The following is a 25,979-nucleotide window of genomic DNA, read 5'->3' as shown; positions in this document are numbered from 1 at the left end:
GTTGCAGATGCTCCCGGTGTCCAGTCCGGAGCCTGTAACGATAATCCGGCAGTGGGATGTGCTGAGCATGGGGACACTTGGAGACTGGTTCATCCCCCATTAAACCACAAAGCCACCCCTTTTGCTGGAGACCTGTGTCAGTGCTGGACATGGAGGAGAGATCTGGTGGTTCCTGGTTTGGTGGCCCTGCCACCCCATTCCCAGCTCCCTGGGGACACAAGGACTTATGGAGACCCACAGCTGGGCAAACCCAGGAGCGCTCTCGAGCCCCCGCTGTACCCAGAAGGCAGCGTGTCCCTTGTTAGGTACCGAATTACCCCGGTTTAGCTTGGGGTTTCTCTCCTCTCCTCTTCTTTTCAAGAAAATGCCCTAAAATCTTGAGGGTCATGTCATTTTTTTGTTGTAAAAGCCATCTCTGAAGGTAGCACCAGATCTTCAAACCCAGGTCCTGCCCTGGCAGGCGGCGGTGTCGCCCCGCGTCCCTGCGGCGTGCAGGTGCCTTTCGGCTGCTGCCGGGGCACCCCGTGCACCGGGCTGCTGCCTTTGGCCGGCGAGCGCGAGGCCACGCCGCTCCTGTTCTGCGGGCTCGTTTTCAGCTTGTGGATGTCAACTATGTGGATATCCCAAGAAAAACATAGGACAAGGGAAAAAGAGGAATAAATTTAAAATGACAGGAACAAAGCTTTACCAGAAGAGTTGGGCTCATATTTCTTTTGATGACTTTTCAGTATGTGTACTATGTCTTTCATTGCAGCTACTGGGTTTTTTTTTTGGGTGAAACAACACCCACACACACACAAAGGGCTATTTTTACTGTTCATGCTTTAAAGGTTCGGTTGTAAAGTATTGCTTTTGGAATGAAGACCAACAAAATGAAAAAGCTACTGTTTTATTGTTGTTGCAATAATTCAACTCAGCAGTCCCTTCCCACTTTCTGGCTGTTCCCACTACATGGGGATGGTCTGTTGGTTGAGGATGGCTGTCTGTTGAGAAGGGCCAGCGCTGGGAATGTGTGAGTCTGTCACAGAGATGGGCACCAAGTATTTCCATCGAATATGACAAGTGCTGCTAAGAGTAGAAAAGCAGTTCTCTTGCACAATCTTCCAAATGAAAGTAAGATGAAATTAAAACCTGAAGAGCAGGTGATGACAGAAATACTCTGTGATGTGGGAGGAGCAGTTGGGGTTTTGTTTGGTTGGTTTAAATAAAGACAACTTTTGCAGGACACGTGTAGACTCTCTCAGACACTGTGGTTTTGCAAAGAATTTGGCTTCTCTTGCCCATTGAGTCACTTCGGCTGCATGTTGTTTGGGTGGAATTGAATCAGCTGGGTTGCAGGGGACAAAGTAGCTGTAATTAAATGAAAACCAGGAATAAAACTTTACATGCAAAATCCAGAATTTGAGAAAACAAGTCTGAGGACAAACACCCCCTCAAAAGAAAAAGCTCATCTTCTACCTGTGCCCAGTTTCCTCTCCTGATTTCATATGTGTTTTCTTCTTGTTCCTCATGCTAGAGAAGAAACAGCATCTCCAAACAGTTAGTTGGAACACATTGCAGAGTGCGTAGTCTCGGAACAGTAGCAGAGCTAAGAGCACTTTTCTGGATGCTCGTGTTCCTCAGTGAGACTTCATTATATACACGGATACTTGGCCAGGCCTTACCCAATTACCTCCTTTTTTTTTTTTCCTGCATGACTTACACTGCGTGCTCCCTGCGTACTGCCAATAAGGCTCGGAGGAAGTCGAGTCGCACATCTGGCTTGCAGGGGCTATTCTGTTGCATTTCTGCTGACAGCAAATGAAAACAAAATGGGAGGTTGAGTAACTCTTCTTGTTGTGAATGTTTTTACGTGTGTTTGGGATGGGCTGAAGTTGGCATCCCAGCCCGTACGCCAGGAGTGTTTTCAGTGTGAGCTACGCTGGTGTGGAGTGCTTTGGATTTTAAGACTATTTCTACCTCTTCCATCTATCTGTCATCAGTCTCACCAGTATTAAAGCCTTGGCTGCCATACAGGAATCCAGGCTTTGCAAGCTTGCAGATATTTTCTCAAATGCCTGTAATCAGGATTTATATGGGCACTTCATCCCGGCAAACTGGAAACCATTAAATATCAAGGCAGCCTGACGTGCTCCAAAAGCCTGTTTAATCGTAGTGGTCCCCATTTGTGTAGATTACTGGTCACAGTCGCTCTCTGCTCTGGTGCAAAAAGGGCCATTCTGGGTTTTCTTTGTATCTTGTTGTGGAAGAATTTTGCACAATCAGTACAGTGACGAAGAACATGACCTTGATGGTGAATTGCAGAGGCAGTCGCTTGATGATTCCCTAGAGATCTTTTGGCAGGAAGTTTGTACAGTTTTCCTTACCTATTGCGTGGATCTTAATGAATTAAACAGTCTTTTTGGTTGTTTTTTCCCTTTTGTGCAGATGCAGTGGCAGAACGTGGAACACGTTGGTGACCAGAGTCCTTATGTCACCTCAGTGATTCTCCACATTAAACAGAACGTCCCCATCATCCGCGACAACCTGGCCTCCACGAGAAAGTATTTCACTCAGTTCTGTATAAAATTTGCAAAGTAAGTTACCAACGTGGCACAGAGTTTATCGGGGTCTCAGTAATCCTTTTGTACGTGATAATCTATTTGCCTTCTAGTGTGCGGCATCAGTGGCTGTTAGTGTCTGGGTAGAGACTTTCTCCATCCAAGGAGAGCCCAGAGAGAGGTGAGATATGGCAGCAAACACCAGCAGCTACTGGCAAGGTTAAAAGATCCTGGAATTTCTTGCCTCAAGCTTCCTACTGAGGCAGATTTTCTCAGATGTGTGTATTGATTGGTTCCCCTTTGTGTGCCTAAACCACCCCATAAAATACTGTGATGATCACTGCCCACTGTTTGCCGAGTACAGAAGGTTTTGGGTTGGACATCTTAAAAAGGCTTTGAATGTCTGAATATAGACACGACTCTTGCTATAGGAACCTGCTTTCCTTCCAGTGATAAAGAGGATGTGGTGCTTCCAGGTACAGAGAAATTTGGTACATCGTTTGCCTCAAAATAACTTTTATAATAACTATAGCACTGTGAGGAGGGCATGTGTGATGATGGTATTCTACCTTCAGAGTCTAAAAGCTGCTTTTCTGTGCAAAAATTGTTCAGTAAAGACGGGAAATATACATTCAGATTTTAGGGAATATTTGGGCGTCTTCCTGGCAAGTCAGTTGAGCAGCATGAAAGAACTGGAAGATGGGACAGAAGTTCCCCTTGCCTCTGGATTCAGGGTTGAGGGTGCAGGTCTCCATCATCTCTTGGACATCCAAACTTTAAAGCTATTTGTCTGAAACAAAAATTCAGTTCTTTGGGAAGATACTTTGAACTCTTCCCTGCTTGCCTGTGGCCAGCTGAGCTTTGCATGCCAATGCCCCAAGAAAAAATCTCAGGAGGACTTTGCCAGTTGTAGCTGCTGCTTTTGTTGTCGCATGTGACTGTGCTGGTAGACCTGGGAGCAGTACTGTGCATATCATGTGTCACTCTAAAATACCTTAACGTTTCATTCATCTCTAATAAGCTAATAGTCCTGAAATAAACTGTATGGCCTGGCAGTTACTGTGTGGGTTTGAGACTGGAGCTTCAGCCCCTGCTTCAGCAAGGAAAGATGCAGCAGGCTCTCCTGAGAACCGTTCGCTTTCACAGCAGGGAGGCTGGCCTGACAGTTTCCTTCCCCCTTTCTATCTCAGGGTACTCATTAGTTTGCATTAAGGAACAGTTACTGATAAATCGTATTATGACGTTGCCCATAATCACTGTTTGAAATGCTGTCTCAGTGAAAATTTATTGCACTTAAGCCTTCTATGTGGTTACGCTTGAATTTTATGTTGCTAACAGGGTGATAAATAAAACCCCCATTTACTCAGCTGTTCACAGCACACTCTTAATACCTCAGCTTAGTTGCCTCCCTTTTAACTTTATTGCTAAGCACGTACCAGGTAAACTCCAGATAAAATACCCAGCTCTCACATTTGAGAAAAGTTCACGTCTAAGCTGAGTGCCTTCATCACAGCTCGTTCCATGGAGGAGCACAGAAACCTGCAAAACTGCCACTCCGCTTCAAAACCTTTTTAATACATCTATGGTTCTGATCTACAGCACGTTTAAAGTGGGACACAGTCCTGAATTCACTGCGGTGTGGATCAGGTGTAGAGGTGAAAATTTGGTTCCTGACGATTGTTTTTGCCAGATCATACTTGGAATCCTTCTGCATAACTTGGTTTTAAGGAGAACTAGACCAGTGGTGAGGGTGGACTCACCTACTTAAAATGCTTATGACTTTTTAATGCATACAAACATTTGTATTTTTGAAGCTTTTAATTCTTAAGGAATATGCTGGCCTGCCCAATATAAATACTTTACCTTTTGTGTGCTCTGCAACGCTGAAAATCCTTTTAATAGGCGTTGTGTTTCTCCCTATGTTAATGCCTGTATCTTTTTGTACTGCCAGCCCCTTCCATCAGCTCTAATGGATTGTAGAAAGTGCTAGTGTTGAGTTACAGGACCACAGGGGAGAAGGCATCTAAAGTCACTAAATTTAAAACTGAGGGATCTAAGCCAAGTCTGGAAGAAGAAAAATGGCCATCAGAAATTGCATCAATCCTCTAACCTAATTTGTCATTTTTGCTTTGTTTTGACCGATATGCAACCCTCACTCCCTTGAAATGGTGAGAAGCAGCCAGCTTTCCAGGAGGCACTCGCAGGCAGGGCAAGAGGCTCTGTTCTCACTGCACCTCGGTCCTTATCCTTTGAAATCAAAAACCCGTGGAAAAAAAACAACAAAACAAAACGGTGAAGCTGTGGCTGCTATGCCGGCATGTGTTTGGGAAGTCTGTGACCTGACCTCGATGAGGAAGAGATTAGAACCAAGAGACAGGAAAAACAAACAGCTCTCTCCCTCGCCAGGAAAGCGGCTCGTCCATCACCAACAGCCAAGCGTGGTGGGTGACTGCAGTAGGCGTCCTCCCAGTCGCTCCAGCCTTTGCATTGTGCTTTTAGTGAGAGGAGTGTGGAAGAAGATCGTGATGAGGCTCCAGGAGGTTTCGAAGCAGCGGGCTGAGCTGAGGCTGGGTGAGCCTGCAAGGGCCGGTCACTGCCTCGGAGGGTGGCGTAAAGCAAAACCCTTCTCAGCTGCAGTGACTCAGTGACACCGGGATGATGTCCTGTAGTGGCTCATCTCCCGTCAGACAGACAGGCTGTGGTTGCATCTCTGCCTGCCTTGCTTAGCAAAGCGTTGTGTTTGATGCATCATCAGTGCAGGGGATTAGGAAAACACAGGCTTTGGCAGAGCCACTCCCGTTAGATGGGAGCCTCTCAGAGCATAGAATCATAGAATGGTTTGGGTTGGAAGGGACCTTAAAGATCATCTAGTTCCAACCCCCCTGCCATGGGCAGGGAAACCCTCCACTACACCAGGTGCTAGGGTCTCTCTGCTTTAGGTTCCTGATCTGTCTTGCACTGCTTTACGATTACACTGGGGAGTTGTCTGCTTCCATGGAGGGTTTGCTGGATTCAGTTTTATAATCGAAACTGTAAATGAATTCTGGCATCCGGTTCAGCTCTGTGGATGTGCAGGGAGTGGAGGCATTTAGAGTACAAACCGCGTGCAGAGCGTTGCCATTGAACACGCACGTATTATTCGCATCAGGATTGCCTGCTGGATGCTAAGAGAGCCAAGCATCGAGTCCAGCCTAGGCAAGAGACTCAAGCAAATTTCTCAGTTAAGTGCAACTGCTCTTGATGATCTCTGCTAGTCCAGAAAGAAAAAAAGAAAAAGAAAAGGAAAAAATACCAGAGCAGCATTTGGATCTTATGGTTTTGTCCTGTCTGTCCTGCTGGAGTTGAGAAGCTGTTTCTAATAAGGCAGCGTGAAATAACAGGCATGTGGGGATGGAAAGTCTCCTTACCCTTCTGCATTGATTGTGGGTGGCCATCCTAAGGGGCCTGGGAATTATTTCATGCAAGACAGAATGCTGTCTATGGGAGACCATGTGGTTATATAGAGAAGATGATTTTAAAAAAAGGAGAGGGGGGGTCCTTTGGCTGCCGGTCTGCCACCCTGCAGAAAGACAGGCTCGCCCTGTTTCTCATACACAACATGAGCAATAGCTCCGTGCCTGACCTTACCAGAGGGAGGGAGAGTTGGACCTACATGCAAGATCAAAGGTACGATTAATCTCATGTGCTCTTCTGCTTGTAGCAAGCTGCTGCATCCAGAGCTGCTACCGATTGATCATTTTATAAGGATCACCTAAGCTCCAGCTGCGCTTGGCACTCTCTAATTGCCCTCTGGGAATTAGTTATACAGCTGAAAAATGGACCTCTAAAACAGATAAGTTACATCTCTGCTGTAATGCTTTCGTGCAGGAGGAGACAGGGCTTGTTTTCCTTCTCTTACTTATATTTTGTTGCCAAGGTTGTTTCTGTGGTGGCCAAATTCAAAGCTGTTTGGGGCAGCCCAGTAGCTGGTTCTCAACAGCAGTTTGAAATTGTTCTCCTTGACGCCTCTCCAGGAAAAGATGATTCACTGACAGAGGTCGTGGCTGTGTCTGAGGGAAGGGGAAGGGAAGGAACCTTCGCTTGGAAGGGCTCTTCCTTGAACCAGTTCTTTCGATTTGCTCAGCAGTTTGGCATGCTCTGTGCCTGAGTTACGCTTCTGTCATTCTTCCATGAGAAAGGGCAAAAAATAAGTGTCCCAGCTTGGAAAACAGGTGGCAGGACAAACGAGATGCTGTCCATGCTCCTTGCTTTGTGGGAAGGAAACAAATAGCTTGACAGATGCAAGGGAGAAACCACGGTGAATTTAGATCATCACCATAAACGGCACCTCATTCAAAAGAACAGAAAACAGACCAACTTATGTGAACTTAGGACAGAGCCATGAAAATCTAAGACCTGCCACCAGGTCATGGACAAGGTCCTGGAAACGTGAGCTCCATCGGCATTCAGCTGAAGGTGGCCGTGTGAAGGAAGCAGAGTACGGTAGAGAACGAGGCAGCTAAAGGAAGACAAGAGTGAGTAGTGTGGTCCTGACAGATGGAGTTCGTGTTGCTGTCGCTGACCCCTCTCCTTGCATTCAGTCCTGAGTTTTGCCAGTGCTGCATCTTGGTATAGTAGGTGGGGCAGGAGCATCCCTTGCAGGTGCTCAGCCAGCGCTTCTGCTAGAAGGGAGCATCTGCTGCTCCACCGAAGAATGAAACTTCTACAAAGCCTAAAATCCACATGCAAAAAGCCAAAACCAAAGCTGATGCTCTTGAGTACAATGTCTAAGGTGACAAATATTGAGCTTCCATCCTTGCCAAATTTTTCCCAGTTGAGTATATGTACCTCAGTCATTTTTCTGAGTCTGAAGTCCATGTTAGTAAAATAGAGTAATGGTGTTTTCCTTTTCACAAAACTTTTTCTTTTCTTGATTGTGTTGGCCAGAAGCTTTCTGGAAGAGTGCCTTTTTGTGTGAATGTCCAGGGCCCAGCAGACCTCCAGCCTTGGCTGGACCTCAAGTTCAGTGTGTAATATGCATGATATGGAATTACTAGTATGTAGTAAAATGTAGATTCTGGAGGTACTTCCACTCCATGAGCAGCTATGCTAATCCTGTTGTGTTGCTGGGTTTAGTATGTACGATACTTTGTTTGCTTGTCCTTGGCCTTACACTATAATACTTCACATATAGCTTGTAGCAAGTTATTTACATAGAGTATATGTGCAACTTCTTAATTAACTTTGAGATCAGCATGGATTAAAACAAAAGAATTGTACTTAGGGTTGCTTTGTTATTTAGCGTACTTAATGTGCCTGGGAGTCAGCTTGAGGACAAGGCACTTACGGTGTCTTTGTGGGAAGCCATCCCGGTTTGCATGCTTTGTTACCACAGCAGACTTGTATGACTCCAAATCCTGACATGTAATTGTGTCGTTTTCTCTCTCTTCTTTGCAGCTCCTTCATTCCCAAGTTCATTAACCATCTCTTCAAGTGCAAACCTATTAGCATGGTGGGCGCGGAACAGGTAAGAAAAAGTAGTTGCATTGGCTGTAATGTTTTATGACTTTTGGGTCAAGAAGTCGAGGCAGTTTTTGTTAAAAAGGGGCAGAGAGATGAATTACTTGTCCTGACCTCTGGTGCAGCTGAGGTGACAGGGATACGCTCTGGTACAGGGCAGTGTGGAAGCAGGTTTATAGTGATCCTTTGGCAATTGAACCTGTCCTGGGAGAGAGGTCCTGGGCACCTTCCCAAGCAGTTTACCAATCAAAGTAACAATAGCACAGGGACAACAAACCTCTTGTACACTTCTTTAAAGTGTCATGATGAGATTGTCTTCATTGTGCTCACACAAAGGAAAAGATAGTTGTTTGTGGCACAAACTACTGCAAGAAGCTCCCGTGCCCATCTCAGAAAGACATGTTTTTCTGTGCCATCCTTTCCCAAAGCAGGTTGTTGCCCAGTCTCCCTCTGCTGCTACTGTGCCTCCTCCCGGGGTTAAACTCAAGCCCATTGCTTCTCTGCTCAAAAGAGCTGGGACTTAGTCAACTCATAGTTCACAACAGGAACACTTCATTGAAAAAACAACCACCCCAACCCAAAAACCCACATGTCCAGGCAGTTTCTCAGCTCAGGTAGTTTAAACACCAAGACTTTTTTTTTTTGCAAGTGTTGAACATAAAACACACACTGTGCTTGGTCTCACATGACAGTGTGTATGTCAAGAGCAGGTTGGTTCCTACACGTTCCCCACGCAGGCCTGGTGACGGTGGCACTCAGTGCACGTGCCTGTGGTGGCAGCTTGCCAGCCCTTAAGCAAAGTGACACCAGATCCTCTCTGGGCCTGTGTGCACTGCACCCAGGTGCTGGCTCCTTCCTCCCTGAGGAAGTGAAGCCATGGGAGCCTAGGAGCCCCTCTGCAGCCTGATGGCAGTTTTGCTAGAGCCTGTGTCTTGGCTGGTTTCCAGTGAGCACAGATAGATGTTTGCCTGCTAGTTGTGGCTAGCAGTTGTCTTTCTCTTCTTCAAGCTATGCAGGGAGGATGGGATTGTGGAGGCTTAGTGCAGTGTTTTCTCTGTTCTGGCCCAAAAATTGCTGAACAGAGGCCCTGGGTTTGGTGGGAGTTTTGAATCTCGCTAGGCGAGAGATGCTGCTGTGCCTTAAGAAAGGAGAATTTCTTTCCTGCATAAACACCTTCCAGGCATTGCGTCCTCAGGCGTTGCAAAACACATCAAAACACTGCTGCGTGGTGGGGAGGAGCCATCTCCACCTCCGCAACTCAGTAACTGAGACCCAGGGAAGTGACGACCCACTACCTGGGGCGCAGGACTGCCTGGCTTTCTCCCAGGAAGCAGCCTCCCTGTTGCATTTTCAGAGAGCTGTAGATACTGCAGGATGGTGAGACATGATCTCAGGGAAGGAAGGGTGTCGAATCACAGCCACTTGAATTAACATACCCGTTTCTGTTGAAACGCTGCCCCTTGCCCCAAGCCCCTGTCCCCAGGTTGCACGTGGGTGGGCAGCACCAGGGTATTTATTACCTTGAGACCATGGGTGCAGCTGCAGGGCTGTGACCCTTCATCTCCCACCCCTGCTAGCGGGCTGGGACCCCGCTACTCTGCGAGGATGAGGTTTGGATGAGGCAGGCTTTCAGCTGTCCCCTGCATGTACAGCTGCTCCCCTGTGGGCTGATTTAAAAAAGAAAAAAAAACGGAATTGTCCGTAACAAGACTGCTGTGAACTTCAAGTCGGTGCCTTAAAAGCAGCTTGGGTTTTAGGCATCAAAGATGGGTTCTGAGCCGTGTGCGTCTGCAAAATGAAACAGGAGCTTTATATCAAAACCTTCCTCTTTCTTAATGGAAAGCAAATGAGCGAAGTGTGGTTCCTGCTCATATTGTGTGATGAGCAATAACCTGAGAGTGATTAAATGAAGTCTTTTTTCAAACAAGCGTCTAAAGTGATTAACTGGTTGCCAGTGGTGGGTTTGTGTCTAATGTTCAAAGGTTTTAATATTACTGTATTGGAATAACAGGCCCAATTTGGTTCTTTAGAGCAGACTGGGAGATTTTTATTAGCCTGATTCACAGTGAATATTTCTCATTATAAATGGGACATACCTGCCTGCGGTTAGATGTACAGAGGTCTTCCTTCAGAAGCTGGTCTTGTCTCTCTGCAGCATGTAGCTCCTCAGTTCCCTTAGGATCTTTTGAGCATCCCCCTGGTCACCCACCGGCATCTTTCCCTGCTGGTTTCTCTCCCCTGGTTGCTGTGGAATATGCTTTCCTGGCCTTCCTGATCCTAAATACAGCTATTCCTGCTATTTGCTAATAGTCATGTTTGAGACCTGGACACTAGGGTGGTATTTACGGAGGCGTTCGGTGGGGGAACAAGACCAGTGGGTTGGTTTCGCTTTCTGTGTGTGTCTCTCTGACTTAACGACGATTGTCCATCTCGGTAAGGTTTGGCAGTGAGTTAGCAATGCCAGGGACCTGGAACAGGTAACGGGGGGAGATAGATGAGGGGACAGAGCCTGCGAGTGCTGTATCTGTGGGAAAGGCTACAGAGTGCACAAAACTCCTCATAGGCATGAGAGAGTTTAAATGGGAAAGACGTGAATTCCCAACCGTGAAAAAATCTTCCATCCATGGGATGCCTTGTAGACACGCAGGAATCCAGGTACAACAGTCTGAGCCAACATCAGGCTCCAGCAGCTCTTGGGGTGCACAGAGCTGCTTGTTTGTGCTGTGGTTTCCCGGCTTCCCGGGACGAGGTTGATGGCATCGGTTCATCTCATGCAAACCATGAAACAGGCAGCACACAGCAATGTTACGCTGCCGCAGATAACAGGGTCCAGATTTGAACTGGTGTGACCCACTGCCCTGGGCTCAGTCCTTTGTATTTAAACTGGATTCCCACATGTGCTGAAAGCCGTACTGTAAATGTTCATATTGTTCGTGGTGACTGCTGGCGGGTTCTGCAGTGCCCGTAACGTTGTGTGTTGCTCCAGAACGAGCTTCCAGCTGGTCCTCAGAGCCCTTTTGCAGGAAATACGGTGGGTGTGCCAACAGCCCCGTGGGTTTTCGCACTTGCTGCTGTATAAATAAATTGTGCTCCTCTTCCTCTAGTTCAATTTCAGATTTCTGTCCTTCATTGGTCTTGTCTCACCTCTTCAGACATACCTCATGCAATCAGAAGAGTGCAGTATTTGGGGTAATTTTGCTCTAAGAAACCCCAACCCACAGCATTTTGTCATCAGACAGAGCTTGTCTGTCTGGGCTGAATCTCATGGCTGCTGCTTATTTCCCTGCTGTTCTAGTAAAAAACAATATCCAGGCTGTGAGTTTGAGTGTACCGGTGAGCACAGGATATTTTGAGCAGTTCTCAATGTAGCTGTATTGTGTTGCCGTTTTCTTTTTAAAGAAAAAAATGTAGTGGTTGAGTAAATGCAGAAAACCTGATGCAATGGGTGGTTGGATGCAGGGGGAAACATGATGTTAATTCATTTGACCTCCATATCTAAATAATGGTATGGCTACAGGTAAGGGAGATTGTTTCACTTTATACTGTCACAGGGAAGAGGCATGGAAATCCATGCCTTGTGGGCCAGATGTTGAGCTGCCATAAGTCATTTCAAGTCAGCAGAGCAGCACTCTGTTAAAATCAACGAACAGTGCTGATACGTAGCCATGGGTGATCATGTCTCCTTGAAGTGTCTTTACGTGGGTCAGTCCTTCCTGTTCCTGCAGTCCAGTTACCAGGACTTTTTCCAGTGTGGGAAGTGTTAAACTTTTAAGGATGTTGGTTTGTAGCAGCTAATGTAGTTTGGTAGAAGGGACCTGAATAACGGGGTGTGATTAACTATTGCAGCTGCTGCTGGACACTCACTCTCTGAAGATGGTTCTCCTGGATCTGCCCTCCATTGGGTCCCAAGTGGTGAGGAAGGCTCCTGCCAGCTACACAAAGATAGTGGTGAAAGGCATGACTCGGGCTGAAATGATCCTGAAGGTAACTCAAGACTTTTGATAACCTGCCAGCCAGACTGCTGGACTGGGAATCAGAGCAAGCAAATTCCAGGGGGCCCTTCCTTTGAACGCGGCAATCTGCAATTGCACGTGAACGTATGCGAGCTTGTCCGGGTGCGCTGCCAGCTGTTCTACAGAACTGACTTATCCGCCTTGATTTTGCCCCCACGCTCTTTTAACATTGCATTTGAGTTTTCATCCTCATTTTTCAAGGTAACTGAGATCTCAAGTTCTGCTTACTAGGAGAGCTGGGGCACCACATTCCCTCAGGAGCTTGTGAAAATCAGAGCAAGCATCCATAACTGTATGCCGCAGGGCAAACCCTCCAGTTCAGGTTACTCCAGGCCTTTGTGCAGACTCCATCACTCAGGGGAGCCAAGCCGTGCTTGAGTCACCTGTTTACTGTCTAGTGTAACAGCCAGTGCAAACATGTCTGGGTTACTGTATTCACCAGAGTCCTTTTTCATTTTCCAGACCCAGTGCCTGGAAAATGACCCAAAAGCAGTGTGTTGTCTTCATAGAAAGTAACAAGCAAAGCAATCTCCCCTTCCCCCCCCCATTGCCTTGCTGGTTTAATGCCAAGAGAAGCCATGGGAGCTGTGCAATTGTACCCTCCTGGGCAGCGGGATTGTCCCCTGCTCACCAACAACGCTGTGAAGATGTTCATGTGAGTTAGAGGGACCTGGGGTTGGGCAGGACAGGCAGGTGCCAGCCAGAGCCTCCTGTAAACGCGGCCAAGGCAAGGAGGGGGTGCGGAGTCCGGGCTCTCCACGCTCGCCTGCTGCTCAGCGTGCCTTTGCTCCCATGCCCAACGTAATGTCAGAGCTGAGTTTGCATTCTGAATTCAGAAATTAGTTCTGCAATTCCATGCTTTTGGAGTAAGGTGACTGAGATGTTAGTAGATACGTTAAAGCAAGTCTAGATTTTCTTAGAAATTACTTGAAGAAAAATACCCTGGTACTGCCAACAGAGGAGCAGAAAAGGTTGGTGCCTGTTGCATCCAGAAACAGGTTTATCCTTGGAGCTTATATATGAATCAGAAAAGTAATGGAGTTCATTTGTCTGCCCTTAACGTCACATTGGCTTCATCAGGACTGAGATGAAAGCAGGAGAGGAAATGGGTGGTGGCTGAGCCCCGTGCCTCGAGCAGGGAGTGCAGCTGTGGGTGCTGCTGGTCCGTAGGATGCGGCGTAGCAGCGTGGCTGCTTTTCAGATACCCTGTGCTTGCCGTGCTGCTGCGTGAAACCCTTCTGCTGGCCCCGCGTGAGGGCTCAGTGTCAGTGTAATTAGTAATTAAACAGCGATGCGCTGATGGCGTTCAGTGCTCCACCCCTGTAAGCAGCGGGCGCTGGGGCTGAGTGGTTGCCTGGGGCAGGTTCGTTAATCGTAGCGACTGAATAGATCACCCTGAGTCCAGGTGACCCACACACAGCACTTGGGGCTGGTGTCAGCACCCATTGCTTGGGGCTGGGAGAGAAAAAGGTTCTTGGCAGTGCCCGCTCCTTTTGGACCACCAGGATTTCTGCAGGAAGGTTTCCTTGCAGGAGCCCAGAGGTGACTGGTCATCTCTGGCCCTTCTGTTTGCCTTGTGGGTTTTGTCTCTTTATCAGTGCTTGGACTCTCTCTGCTGTTTCCAAATTGTACATTAAAGAGTTTTTTCCCCAAGAAGTATTTCACCCCGTCAGAAGCCCAGGCTAATACACTCTGCCACAGTGTTTTCAGGGCTCCCCTACCTAGTACCGAGGTGGTTCAGAAGCGATGCCTCTGTGTCATACAGCAATACCACCATGCAGTGTCATGCCCAGGCTTATACCAGTGCAGCTAATTCAGCAGGAGCATCATTGAGTCCATAGGTGGCACAAAGAAATTAATTCAGCCGAGCCCTACAAAGCGCAGATGCAAGCGGGGAGGAGAGCATCGAGGTGCGCACGTCCCGCAGAGCTGTTTCCTTTCTCCTCTGGCTATGCTGTCTGAAGTTCCAGCGTTTCATCTTGGCAGAAGATTTTTACAAGGGCTGTAAATTAAGGATTTATAAGTGTATACATGGCTATGATGTTTCATTGGTCTGAAGTGCAGGAAAAGAAAGAAATGTTTTGGTGACAGAATACAGTGTGGGGCGAGCTGGGTCAGTGGAAACATATGGAAATGTTTTCAGAGACAGGGAAGAGCCTGGTCCTGCGCTGTTTCTGCCCTGTGTGTGCACACACACAGACACACACATACTCTGTCTATCCCAGAAGGATGGGTTTGCTGCCCAGCATTATCAAAAATGTGTTCTCTTCAGAGCTCACTGCTTATGTAAGGAAAATACAACAATGAGTAATCATCTTTCCAGCTTCAAGGCTATTTTAATTTTTTTTTTTTTTTCTGATTTGACTGTTTCTGGGACTAAGAGGTTGTGAGCTCCAGGGCAGAAGTTAGCGGACGGTTCGCGTTCTGCATCCCAGTCTCTGCAGAGAAGCGTACGAGAGGAGCTGCACCCAAAGGACAGAGCGGCTGCATGTGGCACTGCTCACCCATCAGGTTTCGTGTCAGAAGCAGGAGGACTGCAAAGCAGATCGCTGTGCCCCTGGGGACAGAGGGAGTAACTGCAGAGTGTTGTGAGATTTCCCTGCGATGCACTGTCTCTGCTCTGCTCCGGGCAGGAGGAGTGAGAGGGATACACAGCCAAAGAGAGGGTCCGGGTGACATCCAGGCTGCCTGATCTGCTGGGGACTTTGAGTGTTCCCACCACCACCAGCACTGCCTTTCTTCCCCAAGTAACTCACTAGCTAGTCTTCCCCATGCAACAAGATAAAATCTTGAGCTTTGCCAGTACGCCAGTGCCTGCCAGCCCACAGGCTACGAAGCCCTCCTGCTCTTTCAAACATGATACGCAGCCCCTTGGGTCCGAGCACCACTGCTGTGCGCAGAGACCCCGTCCTCCTCCCTGCTCCTTACTTTCCTTCACTCAGCTTTACCTCTCAGTTGCTAGCAGCATGTGCAGCCTCTTTCTTGTTCCTGAGGCATTTTATTTCAGGAGAAGCCAGTCCTGCTGTCACTTGTGTGCCTGAGTTGACTGAGCACTGGCTTTAACTCGTACAATTTGTCTGATCTTTTTTTCTCTTGTCCTGGCAGGTGGTTATGGCTCCACACGAGCCTCCAGTTGTGTTTGTCGACAATTACATCAAGCTCCTTGCTGACTGCAGCACAGACACTTTCCAGAAGATACTAGATATGAAGGTTAGAACCAGTCCTACAGAGTTTCTGCTCATCCGCTACCGCGACATTGAGATTGATGACTTTTTTTTCAGTAGAAATATAGAGGGATTTGGAAGGGGGAAGGCAAGTGTATCCTCTGTACTCTGAAACTGTGTAGACTTACTACTGAAGAATAGTGTTTCAGTGCACTTAGCATGCTCATAGCTGCTCTGGCTCCCAGGGCTGAGCTCAGTTGTCTCGGGATCATCCTGAGGTCTACATACAGCTCTTGGTGGGTGAACAAAAGGTCGAGGTTTGAAACGGGCTCCCCCGCAGCTCTTCTCATGCATTCCGGCTCCCAGATCAATGAAGTCCAGCCTGATTGCTTCCCTCTATTTTGCTCCCACAGGGCCTGAAGAGGAGCGAGCAAAGCAGCATGCTGGAGCTCTTCCGCCAGCGCCTCCCGGCTCCCCCCTCCGGAGCAGAGAACACCGGCTCACTCTCCCTGAGTGCTCCTACGCCTGAGCAGGAATCCTCTCGGATACGGAAGCTGGAGAAACTCATCAAAAAAAGACTTTAAGTGAGCAGAAGGAAACTCTGTTGCTCAGGACTAGCTGCAGTGACTGGCAGCAAAGCTCGTCAGACTTAATGATTTACAGTATGCTGCTGAAAAGTCCGTGTCCTGCCACTCCCGTACCCTGTTGATCTCTTAACCGTCATGTACCGTGGTGCTGCATCTCCTTTCAGACCAAGGGAGGATCTGACTGAGATGTTTGCCCTTAGACAGCTCAAGAGGAATGAAACCCAGGACGTGGCTGGGTCCACATGGTAGAGAAAATAGAGGTACCTGGAAGTCAGCAGCTATAAAAACGGTTTAGGTGGATTTGGAGAATATCTGACTGAGATTCACTTGGTGTCCCGGCCTTCAGCCTGGCTGAGCTCCTGCTGCAGCACTGAGGATTTTGCCTGAGAGTTTGGTGTTACTGCTCACTCCGCGTTGTAGAGCTGTTCCTCTGTTTCACTATTTATTGCAGGGAGGGACAGAGACTGGGACCAACCCCAAACCATCATCACCACCAAAAAAACCCCAACCCTTTAACAGCTGGGACCCAGGCAGCTGCAGCTTCACTGAATTGATGAGATGCCCAGGAGACAGCGCCAAAGAAGATTTCTCCCTTGCTCCTAGGACGGGCGTGTATAAACCTCCAGTAAAACAGCAAGGCAAATCCTTTTCAGAACAGTAGGAAAGGGCTGAATCAATGCCTTCTGCACCTTGGCAAACCTCCTGCCAACAAGCCAACAGCTTCAGTCACCGTTAGAGCTTAAAGGCCAAACCAGACATCTGCGGAGCCCATCTCCATCTGCTTGGTGTTTCTCTTGCATGTGCTGGACATGCGCGCTGCCCCCCGTGGGAGTTCCCATCCCACATCTCGCCCTCTCTCCACAAAAAGCCGTTCATGGAGCAAGTGTCAAACAGCGCCAGCCCCTCGTTCTCACACCAGCCGGCGTGTCCCAGGCAGGGGTGTGCCCCTTTGGCAGCTTCGCTGCCCGGCAAGGAGAGAGGCTGGAAATGTTGGCTCTGACAGGGAGCCTGGGCCTCTTCCCGGGACGGGACACTTACACCAGCCTCAGACTTTGAGGACCTTCCTCTCCTCCTCCTCCGATCTTCATCTTGCACCAGTGCAGAGAGGAGGAGAACCAAAAGTGAAATATTTCAGATAACTCTACCGCAAAGGCAGCGTGGAGCAGGGTTGGGGTCTGTGGACGGCTGCCCCCTGCCCATTGTGTGAGCTTCCCCAAGAAGTCTCAGTGCAGGGAGACATCACCTCGTCATTAGCATGCTGGATTTCTTCCCAAACTCCTCTGTGCCCTTTTTGGGAGACTTTGAAGGCATATGCCCAACCGTGAACAATTGACTCCCATATGGATTTAGGGGTGGATCGACTGCCCGTGCCTGCTTTAACTCAAGCTTCGCTTGCACGTGCAGCAGGAAGCAAGGCCTGTACCAGTTTGGCAGGTGAGGAGCAATGATGCTGTCAGAGGCCTTCTTGGGAGGATCGTGCTCCCCACCAGGTCAAGTTTGGGCCTTAAGACTATATTTATTAGGGACTGTGCTCACTGGGGGTTGTAGCACTCACCGCTGCACATCTGGGAGCCAGGGATCAGACACACTCCAGGAAAATGAGCACCCAAACCCAGAGCCCCACTGGGACCAGGGAGGGAGGAGGTGAAATGAGAAATCCCCAAGTGAGGCAGAGCCTGGACTCATGCTGCATCTGCCTGTTCCTGCTTCAGCACCATCCCCTCAACACCAATTCTTGGTGTTTTCAGTGGTCCCCAGGCCTGGGCCCTGGCTGCGGCATGAGGGTGCTCAGCTGCGGAGAGCCGTAGTGGTGATGTCCATCGCAGGCAGCCTCATGGCAGAGCAGCAGAACAACGCTTGTGGGGAGGGACGGCAGTTTCCCATCACTCTAGTTTTACAAATCTCGCTGCTGTTGCTTCCTGTACTTCGTCTCCTGATTTCATGTCAGGTGACAAAAGAAGGACTGATGGTTGAAAGCACATTGGGATTACGAACGCTGTTCCCCAAGGACGGATTATCTCAAGGTGCACGTGTTGGATGGTTCAAACGTTATCAAATGCAATAGCTGGGGAGGAGGGAACACGGGTTTGCAGGGATTCATTATTCCCGTGGAGGGATGAATAATTTATTTTAGACTAATTTTTTTTTGCTCTGTCTGTGGATGACACTCTAACTGAATTATCAATAGCTGAAGATGATGTTCAAGTTATCATCATGTGTCTTTCCCTGAAGGCTTCCTCCATTTCGTTCTCTGCATTTCATTCTGGAGATAAGAAGAAAATGAATTTTTAGTTTCAGCCTTCGAAGAACGCTACAGGTCTGGTGGTTGGAGTTCCACTTTCAGAGAGCAAGTTTGTGTTTTTCTACTTTGAGTGTAAGGGTTTTGTCCCCCGACTCGTGGGTGTTTCTCAGATTTGGCATGTCTGTATGCATACAGTAGCTGTTCGGGGTTTACATCTCTGGGTAACAAAGAATGATTTTTTTTTTTCTTTATAAAATGCCACTTTTCACGTTTTTTGGCCAAGGTGTAATTCTGCCTGTATGTTGGAGCGTGACACTAAAAAGAATTAAATGGTTACTGGTGTCTGTCTGCTGGGTGTTTTCTGTACAACTGCCACACAGCAAACCTCTGGGGCCGGGACGGACCTCACCCAAAATGGGCTGTACCCAGGGCTCCGCGCTGTCCATCTCCATTACTCCCTCCTGCAGCTTCTCTCTTTTCTGGCTTTTTCCACCTTCTGCTGCTCCAGCAGCTCCCTGCACCATGCAGGCGGCTCAGCGTAGCTGACCTTGTCCTCCTAAATAATCGAATCATTTCTGATAACACTAACTGCTGGAGAGATTTCTGAGAAAGCCTAATTTTTCCTTTGAAATTAATTAAGAGGTAGCGCTATTTTTTCCGTGCGTGATGTTGGAGTTTCTTTCGCTCGGAGAATTAATGACTCATTTGCTTTTCTCCTACTGCTCTGCCGGTTCTGCCCCCTCCGCCCTTGGGCAGGAGCAGCCCACGCCAGGCGACGCGGGTGTTTATTTCTTTCCCCGGATTTACAGCCGTGAGTTCGAGCATCCGAGTGACGATGTCCAAGTGTCCACAAGCCTTTTCTTGGCCGCAGCTGGGCGGGCGGCAGATGCCGATGCTGTTCGGCAGCGTCAAGCCACAGCCCTGCTGCGCTTCGGAAAACGAGCGGAACGTTTGTCTTTGGGCTGTGTCAGAAAAGGCTTTGGCAGAAGGCGTTCCTCTGCGCGCCTGCTCTGCTGGGGCCAGTTACGCCAGCTGGTGCTGCCGTCGCCCAAAATTTCTAGGTTAAAGCCTGTGCTTGTTCCCTTCTCTCAGCTGGAGCAGCTCCAACAGTCCCGAGCTGGAGTGTCCAGGTGGGAGCATGTTGGCTTGAGTACTTTGCCAGCCTCAACTTTGAAAGTGCAGGGACGGCTGGGGGTAGCTTGGTCCTGGGGCCAGGCATGCCCAGGATGCCAGGAGGCTCCCTGGGCCCTCATCTCGCCTGGGATACAGAGTCACAGGGGCCAAAGTACCGCAGTTTCCCTGTACTCAGGCTGCTGGGGAGTGGCAGTGCCCTTCTGTTCCCGGCAGGACATGGGGAGCCCATGGGGCTGCCATCAAGGTCTGGATCCCATAGGGAGGGGAAAATCAGCCTTTGCCGCTTGCAACAGGACCTTCCCAAAGCCCTGGGAGAACCTCAGCATGTGGTTCGTGACAGCAGCAGGGCTGTAAAAGCCGATCGAAACAGCGACTTCAGTGATGTGCCATCAGTGTTCATCCCCGCAGCCGAACCGCTCGATCCGCTCCCGGGGCCCCCATCGATCCCACTGCTTGGATGCGTCACTGTGAGCACGACTCCCATGCCTGGCAGATTGGCGGTCTGCACTGGGGGAGCAGCCTGGCATTTCCCATTGTTATGAAATAACTTCCTATCATTATGAAACAACACAAGATTCTTTGGATTTGCTTCCCCCTGCCCGCAGAGACAGCCCCCCGCACCGCATCAGTGTGCCTATTGTTCAGTTGCTGATAAAGCCGAGCGCACCCAGCCCAGTGGAAAGTCCTTTATGGAAGGAGGATCTTGATAAGATGCTTGTATCTGCTCTATCCCGCTTGTGCACGGGCAGTTAAAAAGTAAATAACATGGACAAACAGACTGTGATGTACAGGCAGGGGAAAAGATTTCCAATGCCGTCGGGGATTGCGCGGGTTGGTACGGTTTGAGAGGCTTAAAAAGAGACGGGCTTTCCGAGAGGGCAGAGTACATGTGCCTTAAAAGCAGAGCCCCTGTATGCAGTGGCTATCAATAGTATTTTAGTTATTGAGTAGTTAAAATTCTGGTTAAACATTTCCTTTTCATCCTACCTAGCAGGTGAATTTGCAGCTCTGGATGTTGGTGCTGCAGGAGATAGATCCTCGGGTCTGAGCCTGGTGCGAGGCAGGATGGGCTGCAGAGCCCTCTTGGCTGCTCAAACACCTCCATTTCACTGGCCAAACCGTGCAACAAGAGCCTGCAAGAGCACAAAAACCCTGTAATTTGTGGCAAGCCAGGCCAGCACAGGAGGTTTTTTGCTAGGAAATAAAGAGCAGCGAGGTTTCCAGAAGCCCGTGCGGCTCTGCTCATCCCCAGCACAGCCGGCTGCTCCCCAGGCACCCAGACCCCGAGCCCCACGGGAGTGGTTGTGGGGGCACCCACAGCCCTCGAAGGTGGCTGCTGGGAGGTGCCACAGGTCCCCTCCCTCCTAAACTGCACCAACTCGGCTGTTGGCAGTGTGGTTTTTAGCCCAGGAGCTGTGTGGCAGCTCTGAAATAATGATCGCCTTCATCTGGCAACTGCTCCAGCGCCTTCTGAGGCGTCTAATTTCATAAAGAGCTTTTATGGGAGATGTTGGAGCAAGGAGCGATCGGCTTTCCCATTGCTCGCAGAGACCAGAATCTCTCTTTTTTTGGGATGCGTTTAAATCAAAAGGAAGAAAACACCTGTCCAGCACATTTGTTCAGACCCCAAAGATTTCAATCACATTTTTGAATGTTCTTTTTCTTTCCATCTGCATTTTTCAGCAAAGACAAACAGCCTCATAGTATTTCTTCAAAGGAATGTAAATTCCTTGAGGAAGTCTCCGGAGTTCCCAGCACCGCATAGCTGCAAACCACAGACGCCTACGGCTGAAAGCTCTGCTCTGCTTTTAATTTTGGGGCAGGGAAGGAATTCTTTTCAGGGGTTTGGGTTCACTTGTGCCGGGCCCGTCAGGCCAGACTGCTTGTTACTGCACAGGGGAGTGTTGACTTTGGCCGGCGGCAGACAGTTGCTTTCCCTCCACAAGAGTATTCCCCCACTGAATCTGATGACACGGCGCAATTATTTCATTAGGATTTTCCAAAAAACATTCCCTCAGTCTCTTTCAGAGCTAGAAAGACCTTTTCCCTCTGTTTTCTTGTTTCAGCTTCAGCAGCTTTGACTGAAAAATGCGATTAAGGGCGGCAGCGCTGCTGCCTGAGCCTGAATCCTTGACGGGGGTGGGGGGTGGCATGGGGGTGGTGAGAAGGAGCAGCCTGGGGGGAAAACTGAGTTTTGACGGGTGGTGTTAAATTCCCGGGGGTGAGTGTAGCCTGTGCATAAGAGCTGCTGCTTTGCAGCCTAAACAAGGACCCTGTTTCCGCTGCGAGCTGCTCTCCGACAAAGCCAGGCTGAGGCTGAGCACTGGGAGAGGGTGGCTGAACCGCGAAGGGACCGGTGTCGGTGTCCTGTCGCTCTCATCCCAGCCCTGCCCCGTGGCTGAGTGAGCACTGCGTGGCCCCGCTCCTGTGCCAGCATTAACCACTGTGGCCTGTCCCAGGCCCAAATGACCCCTTGCCTCCCGGGAGCACCCGGGCAGACAGCAGGGTCAGGCCAGGTCTCAGCAAAAACACTTCGCTTAATCAATCTGGTTGTAGTGCCTGGACACTGCTAATAATTCCCGGTTGCTTTTCTGTACCCTCCACCCCAGGCAGCTGTGATGCTCTATGCAGGGGGTCTGGGGGGCTTAACCTGGCTGCTAAAACACCCAGTGGAATCTTGCCACTGGGGAAACCAGTGTGTTGGAGGTGGGGACAGCCCCGCAGGATCTGGCAGTCAGGGCTCACTTTTTCAGTGCTCCCCAAAATCTGCGCTGGCGCGGGAACAGGCAGCGCCTTGGGATGGTGCCCGGTGCGGAGGTTGGCCAGGGGCTGTGCTTCGGGTAGCCCGTCGGGAGCTGGTTTGGCCGCTGCCATGCGGCTGGGGACGGGAGCAAGGGCCCAGCGCCTGTGCAGGGACGCGGTCCGGGGACACGGGCATGGAAGCACCGGGATGATGGGGCACCGCCGGGATACGGGATGGGGCACCGGGGAGAGGCTGGGAGCAGGCCCCGCCCCCCGTCTTGGCCCCGCCCCTCCGACGGCAGCTCCGCCCCTCCCGCCGCGGCCCGGGCGCAGCCGGCGCAGGGAGCGGAGCGGCGGGCGCGGGGCAGAGCGGCTGCGCCATGGTGGGGCGGCTCAGCCTGCGGGAGGTGCCCGACCTCCCGGACATGAGGAAGCGGGGCGACGCGGGGCTCGACAGCCCCGACTCCGGGCTGCCCCCCAGCCCCGGGCCCGCCCCGCCGCCCTGGCTCCTCTCCTCGGGCAGCCCCGACCGCGCCGCCACCAACGGGCTGCCGGAGTCCGACCCGCCCGCGCCCGCCGCCGCGGTGAGTACCGGGCACGCCCGACACCCCTCCTGCGGGGCCGGCGGGACCCTCCGCCCGGGGCTGCAGCCGGGAGAGGGACGCGGGACCAGCAGCCCCGGGCACCCGCCGCCGCGCTGCCGCCGGTCCCGGGCTCGGTCCCGCTGCGGCAGGTGCTGGCCCCGCGCCGGGGCCGGTGGAGTGGAGAAGCCGCTGCCCTTTGGACTCTGCCGTGATGCTTCACCCGAGGATGGCCGGGCTGGCGGCGGGCGGCTTCTCCCTGGGCTTCCCGCCCCGACGCCCCGGCAGCCGGCCGGGCCTGCCCGCAGCGTCTTTTGGGGAATGGAAGGTGGAAAACCAGCCCGGCGGTGCTGGGGTTACGGTGGGGGCTGACAGCGGGGCGGCCGGCGTGGGGAGAGGTTGGAAACGACTGACCCCCGTTTCCCTCCGTTCAACGGACGCAGTCGTATCCCTTAACACACCCGTGCTGGGAGGGAGCCCGCCGGGGAACTGGGGTGTCCACAGCAGGTTGGGCCGTGTTGGGTCAGGGGAACCGGCAGTGTTTATAAAAAGCCTTCAACTTTGGGGTCGGCTCTTGCCGATGCAAGGGAAGCCCCTGTCGCTCCTGCCCCAGGTAGGGATTGGGATGGCGTCACAGCACATGTTTGAAAATCCCTGTGGACAATGACCTCTCGTTATTCCAGAGAGTGACCCAGAGTAGGAAGTTTGTGTATTAAATTATATTTTCACTTAATAGCATCAGATAGAAATGCACTAGTTAGAGAAGTGATTTTTGGATGTGGATGCTGAGCTGTTGGTACAAATACTTTAGAAACCCCAGATATAGAGGAAAGGTCCCTTTTCTACAGGGGTGCTGCCATGAAATTGGAAAAGGCCGTCAGAAAACCGTGCATTGAACAGGAGAGATGCTCACAGCCCGCCCGCCTCCAAATAACAAAGCGAATGTGCAGAGGTGGCTTCAAAACCCCAAGCAGGTGGCTTCCTTTCAGGGCTGCGAGGCTCCTGCCAAGGGCCACTTGGGTTTCCTTCCAGCTGCAGGACATTGCTGGGGCGGTGTCGGCTCATGGCGCTGCCTGTCTGGGAGAGGAGCATGGGGGCGCTCCGTGAATCGCTGCTCTGTGGGAACGCGTTAATCCTTCCCAACAGGTTGTGCGTGAATTAGACAGGTTGGGTTTAATGCCTTCAAATAGTAGCCACGGCATAGTTGTGAAACAAGGAGGTTGTGAAACGAGGAGGTTGCTCGCGGCGAGGTGCCCTGCAATAATTTCCTGCTGTGATCGGCCCGTGGGGATCTCTGATGAGTCCAGCAAGGAGGGCTCTTTTGTACACTGCTCTAACGTTCGCCGTAAATTGAACATGAGCTCATACAGCCAAGGGGCTGTAGCTCATGCTGCAGAAGGCTACGTTGCACCGAGGGGCTGTATTTGTCTCCCAGGACAGCTCCTCTGAAGTAAGCTCCCGGAGCTGTCTGCAAAAAATGCACCGCACCGCATCTTTGGTCAGACCTGTGGGTTGCACCTGCAGGCGTGTCTTGACTCACGGATCCTCTTGTACGTAACGTGAACCTCGACAGCTCGGTACCAGGGGCTACATAAATGTGTTTTCTTGAGAAAATACCAAATTGTGACATAAACGGGATTATTTTTGCATTTTTTGCAGAATTCCGTGTTCTCCCCCAGCCCTGTCCTCTCCAGCTGCCCTCCAAGATTGTGTCCTTTATCCTTTGGCGAAGGAGTTGAGTTTGACCCTTTACCACCAAAGGAAATAAGGTAAACATTGTGTTACAGTCATCTAGTTTTGATGGAGTTAGCATGTACAGGAGTAGTTAGGCCTTATCAGTGCCTATGAGTCAAGTTAATTTATTTGCAGAGCTATTGTTCCACGCAGCTCTACATTCCTGGACCTGGACGTTTGTACCGGCTGAAGGAGTGTTCAACCTCTTTTAATCCTGATGTTTTTTTTCCCAGGAAGACTTTCCTGTATTTTACTCTTCCTGCTTTTACTTCATTGCACTGCTCCAAAATGTTGCCTTTCAACTGATTAACCAGAGGGTGATCATGAGGGAAGATCTTCAAAGCAGCCATCTTTCTAGGACTGTTTTATTATTGGAAAGATATTTTGGTCTCCTAACCTCATGGGTTTGTAATAACGACTTTCTATCTTATCAGCTGTGGCTGGTTGTGTGAACTAGAAGAGAAATTAATTTTAAGAGAGTACATAATTATTTTTTTTTTTCATGTACTGCATCACTTCGCAGCCTGTGAATTATTCCTTTGAACCTCACGATTTGCAGTAATGAGAAGTGAAGGCTTCAAGTTGATTACTGTGGAAGCAGAAGTAGACTGATACCATCAAACGGAAGCCTAATGCAGGGGAGGGTGGAAAGTGTTGGTTGCCCTGATGCGGGGAAGGAACCAGCGCTGTGGCTGGAATTGAAGGCATTTAGCACCGTGGAAAAGCTAACACGGAGTTGTCGCAGTATGAAGGAGATGAAAACTTTCTTTTGCAATCCAGGCACAGAGGATTTTCTTGCCAACAGAGTTTGATGTGCAAATTGTAGTATTTTGCTGCTAGTTCAGTCTTCAGAGGTTTGCCTTCAGAGAGTGCCCCATGCCGGGAGCGTTAGTGGAGAACTCCCGTGTGACTGTTGGCAGAGGAGAACTGAGAAAATAACGTGTGCTTCCGTGGACTTGGTGCTCTGAGGAATTAGGATGCTTATGTGCAAAGCCTAAATGTGGATCTAGGCGTCTGGGTGTAGGCACTGGAGTTTGAAAGAGGTTCACAGCTTCATAGAGCTCAGGCTTAAAACAGGGGACATTAGGATTGAGAAGATGTTTGGTAGGACTGGCAGCTGGACAAAACAGTGACAGTGCTGGCTGTGCTGCTAACGTAAGGCTTTTTCTTCTCCCCATAAATGAGTAAGACACCAGCAGGCAGCGTTTGCCTGGTCTGGCAGCTTCTGTGTTGAGGTGGCAGGTGCAGGGCTGAGGATCTACCCCGGTACCCAACGGCTCTGCTTGCCAGAAGATGCAGCCTGGTGTTCCGGAGCAGAGCTCACACACGTCTCTCTCTCATTGCAGGTACACGTCCTCGGTTAAATATGACTCGGAGAAGCACTTCATCGACGACATCTATATGCCAGTGGGCTTAAGCGTTTCTTCTTGCAGTCAGACGGTCATCTGTGTCCCAGACTGCACGTGGCGCAACTACAAAGCGGAGGTTCACTTGGAGCCCCGCAACAAGCCCCAGCGTTTCACCAGCACCACCATCGTCTACCCGAAGCACGCCAAGACTGTGTACACCACCACGCTGGATTACAACTGTCGTAAGGCCGTGCGGCGGTTCCTCTCCAGCGTAGAGCTGGAAACATCGGAGTACCTTGGGAACGACTGTGTCCTGGATGGTTGCTGACTGAGGGCGTCTCTCTTGCTCTGATCCATCCCAGTCCTGTCCAACGTATTGTGCTACTCTCCACTA

At 50.2% G+C, this 25,979-nt stretch overlaps 2 protein-coding genes across 4 annotated transcripts in view; both read left to right on the top strand.

Annotated features, from left to right (window-relative positions):
* Nucleotides 1–18,370, top strand: part of VPS53 (VPS53 subunit of GARP complex) — a 69,076-nt gene extending 50,706 nt beyond the window's left edge. Inside the window, exons 18-22 of the mRNA XM_086624544.1 lie at nt 2,428–2,576; nt 7,977–8,046; nt 11,886–12,023; nt 15,158–15,262; nt 15,630–18,370. Coding sequence (XP_086480670.1) covers nt 2,428–2,576; nt 7,977–8,046; nt 11,886–12,023; nt 15,158–15,262; nt 15,630–15,800 — 633 coding nt within the window. The 3' untranslated portion in view covers nt 15,801–18,370. The remainder of the gene's footprint in view (nt 1–2,427; nt 2,577–7,976; nt 8,047–11,885; nt 12,024–15,157; nt 15,263–15,629) is intronic.
* A 3,931-nt stretch (nt 18,371–22,301) lies between these two features.
* Nucleotides 22,302–25,913, top strand: RFLNB (refilin B). Of its 3 annotated transcripts, XM_086624779.1 has the most exons (4): nt 22,302–22,520; nt 22,976–22,996; nt 24,162–24,271; nt 25,583–25,913. In XM_086624779.1, exons 1-4 carry the CDS (start codon nt 22,302–22,304, stop codon nt 25,911–25,913), a joined length of 681 nt encoding a protein of 226 aa, XP_086480905.1. The 3 variants fall into 3 exon arrangements, with proteins under 3 accessions (XP_086480905.1, XP_086480907.1, XP_086480906.1); XM_086624781.1 differs by lacking the exon at nt 22,976–22,996 and having other exon boundaries at nt 22,302–22,499; XM_086624780.1 differs by lacking the exon at nt 22,976–22,996 and having other exon boundaries at nt 22,302–22,505.
* Nucleotides 25,914–25,979: the final 66 nt, after the last annotated feature.

Source organism: Tauraco erythrolophus, chromosome 21 (assembly GCF_009769465.1).
Source record: "Tauraco erythrolophus isolate bTauEry1 chromosome 21, bTauEry1.pri, whole genome shotgun sequence".
Classification (NCBI taxonomy): Eukaryota; Metazoa; Chordata; class Aves; order Musophagiformes; family Musophagidae; genus Tauraco; species Tauraco erythrolophus.
Note: the sequence above shows the minus strand (reverse complement) of the source record. Positions and strands in the feature narration are given on the sequence as shown.

Excerpts from the sequence above, each read along its gene's own strand:
- RFLNB (XM_086624779.1), top strand. The coding sequence starts at position 22,302 with ATGGTGGGGCGGCTCAGCCTGCGGGAGGTGCCCGACCTCCCGGACATG. Across the intron at positions 22,997-24,161 it reads GAGCCCGCCGGGGAACTGGG|AATTCCGTGTTCTCCCCCAG; the intron begins GTGTCCACAGCA and ends CATTTTTTGCAG. Across the intron at positions 24,272-25,582 it reads TTACCACCAAAGGAAATAAG|GTACACGTCCTCGGTTAAAT; the intron begins GTAAACATTGTG and ends CTCTCATTGCAG.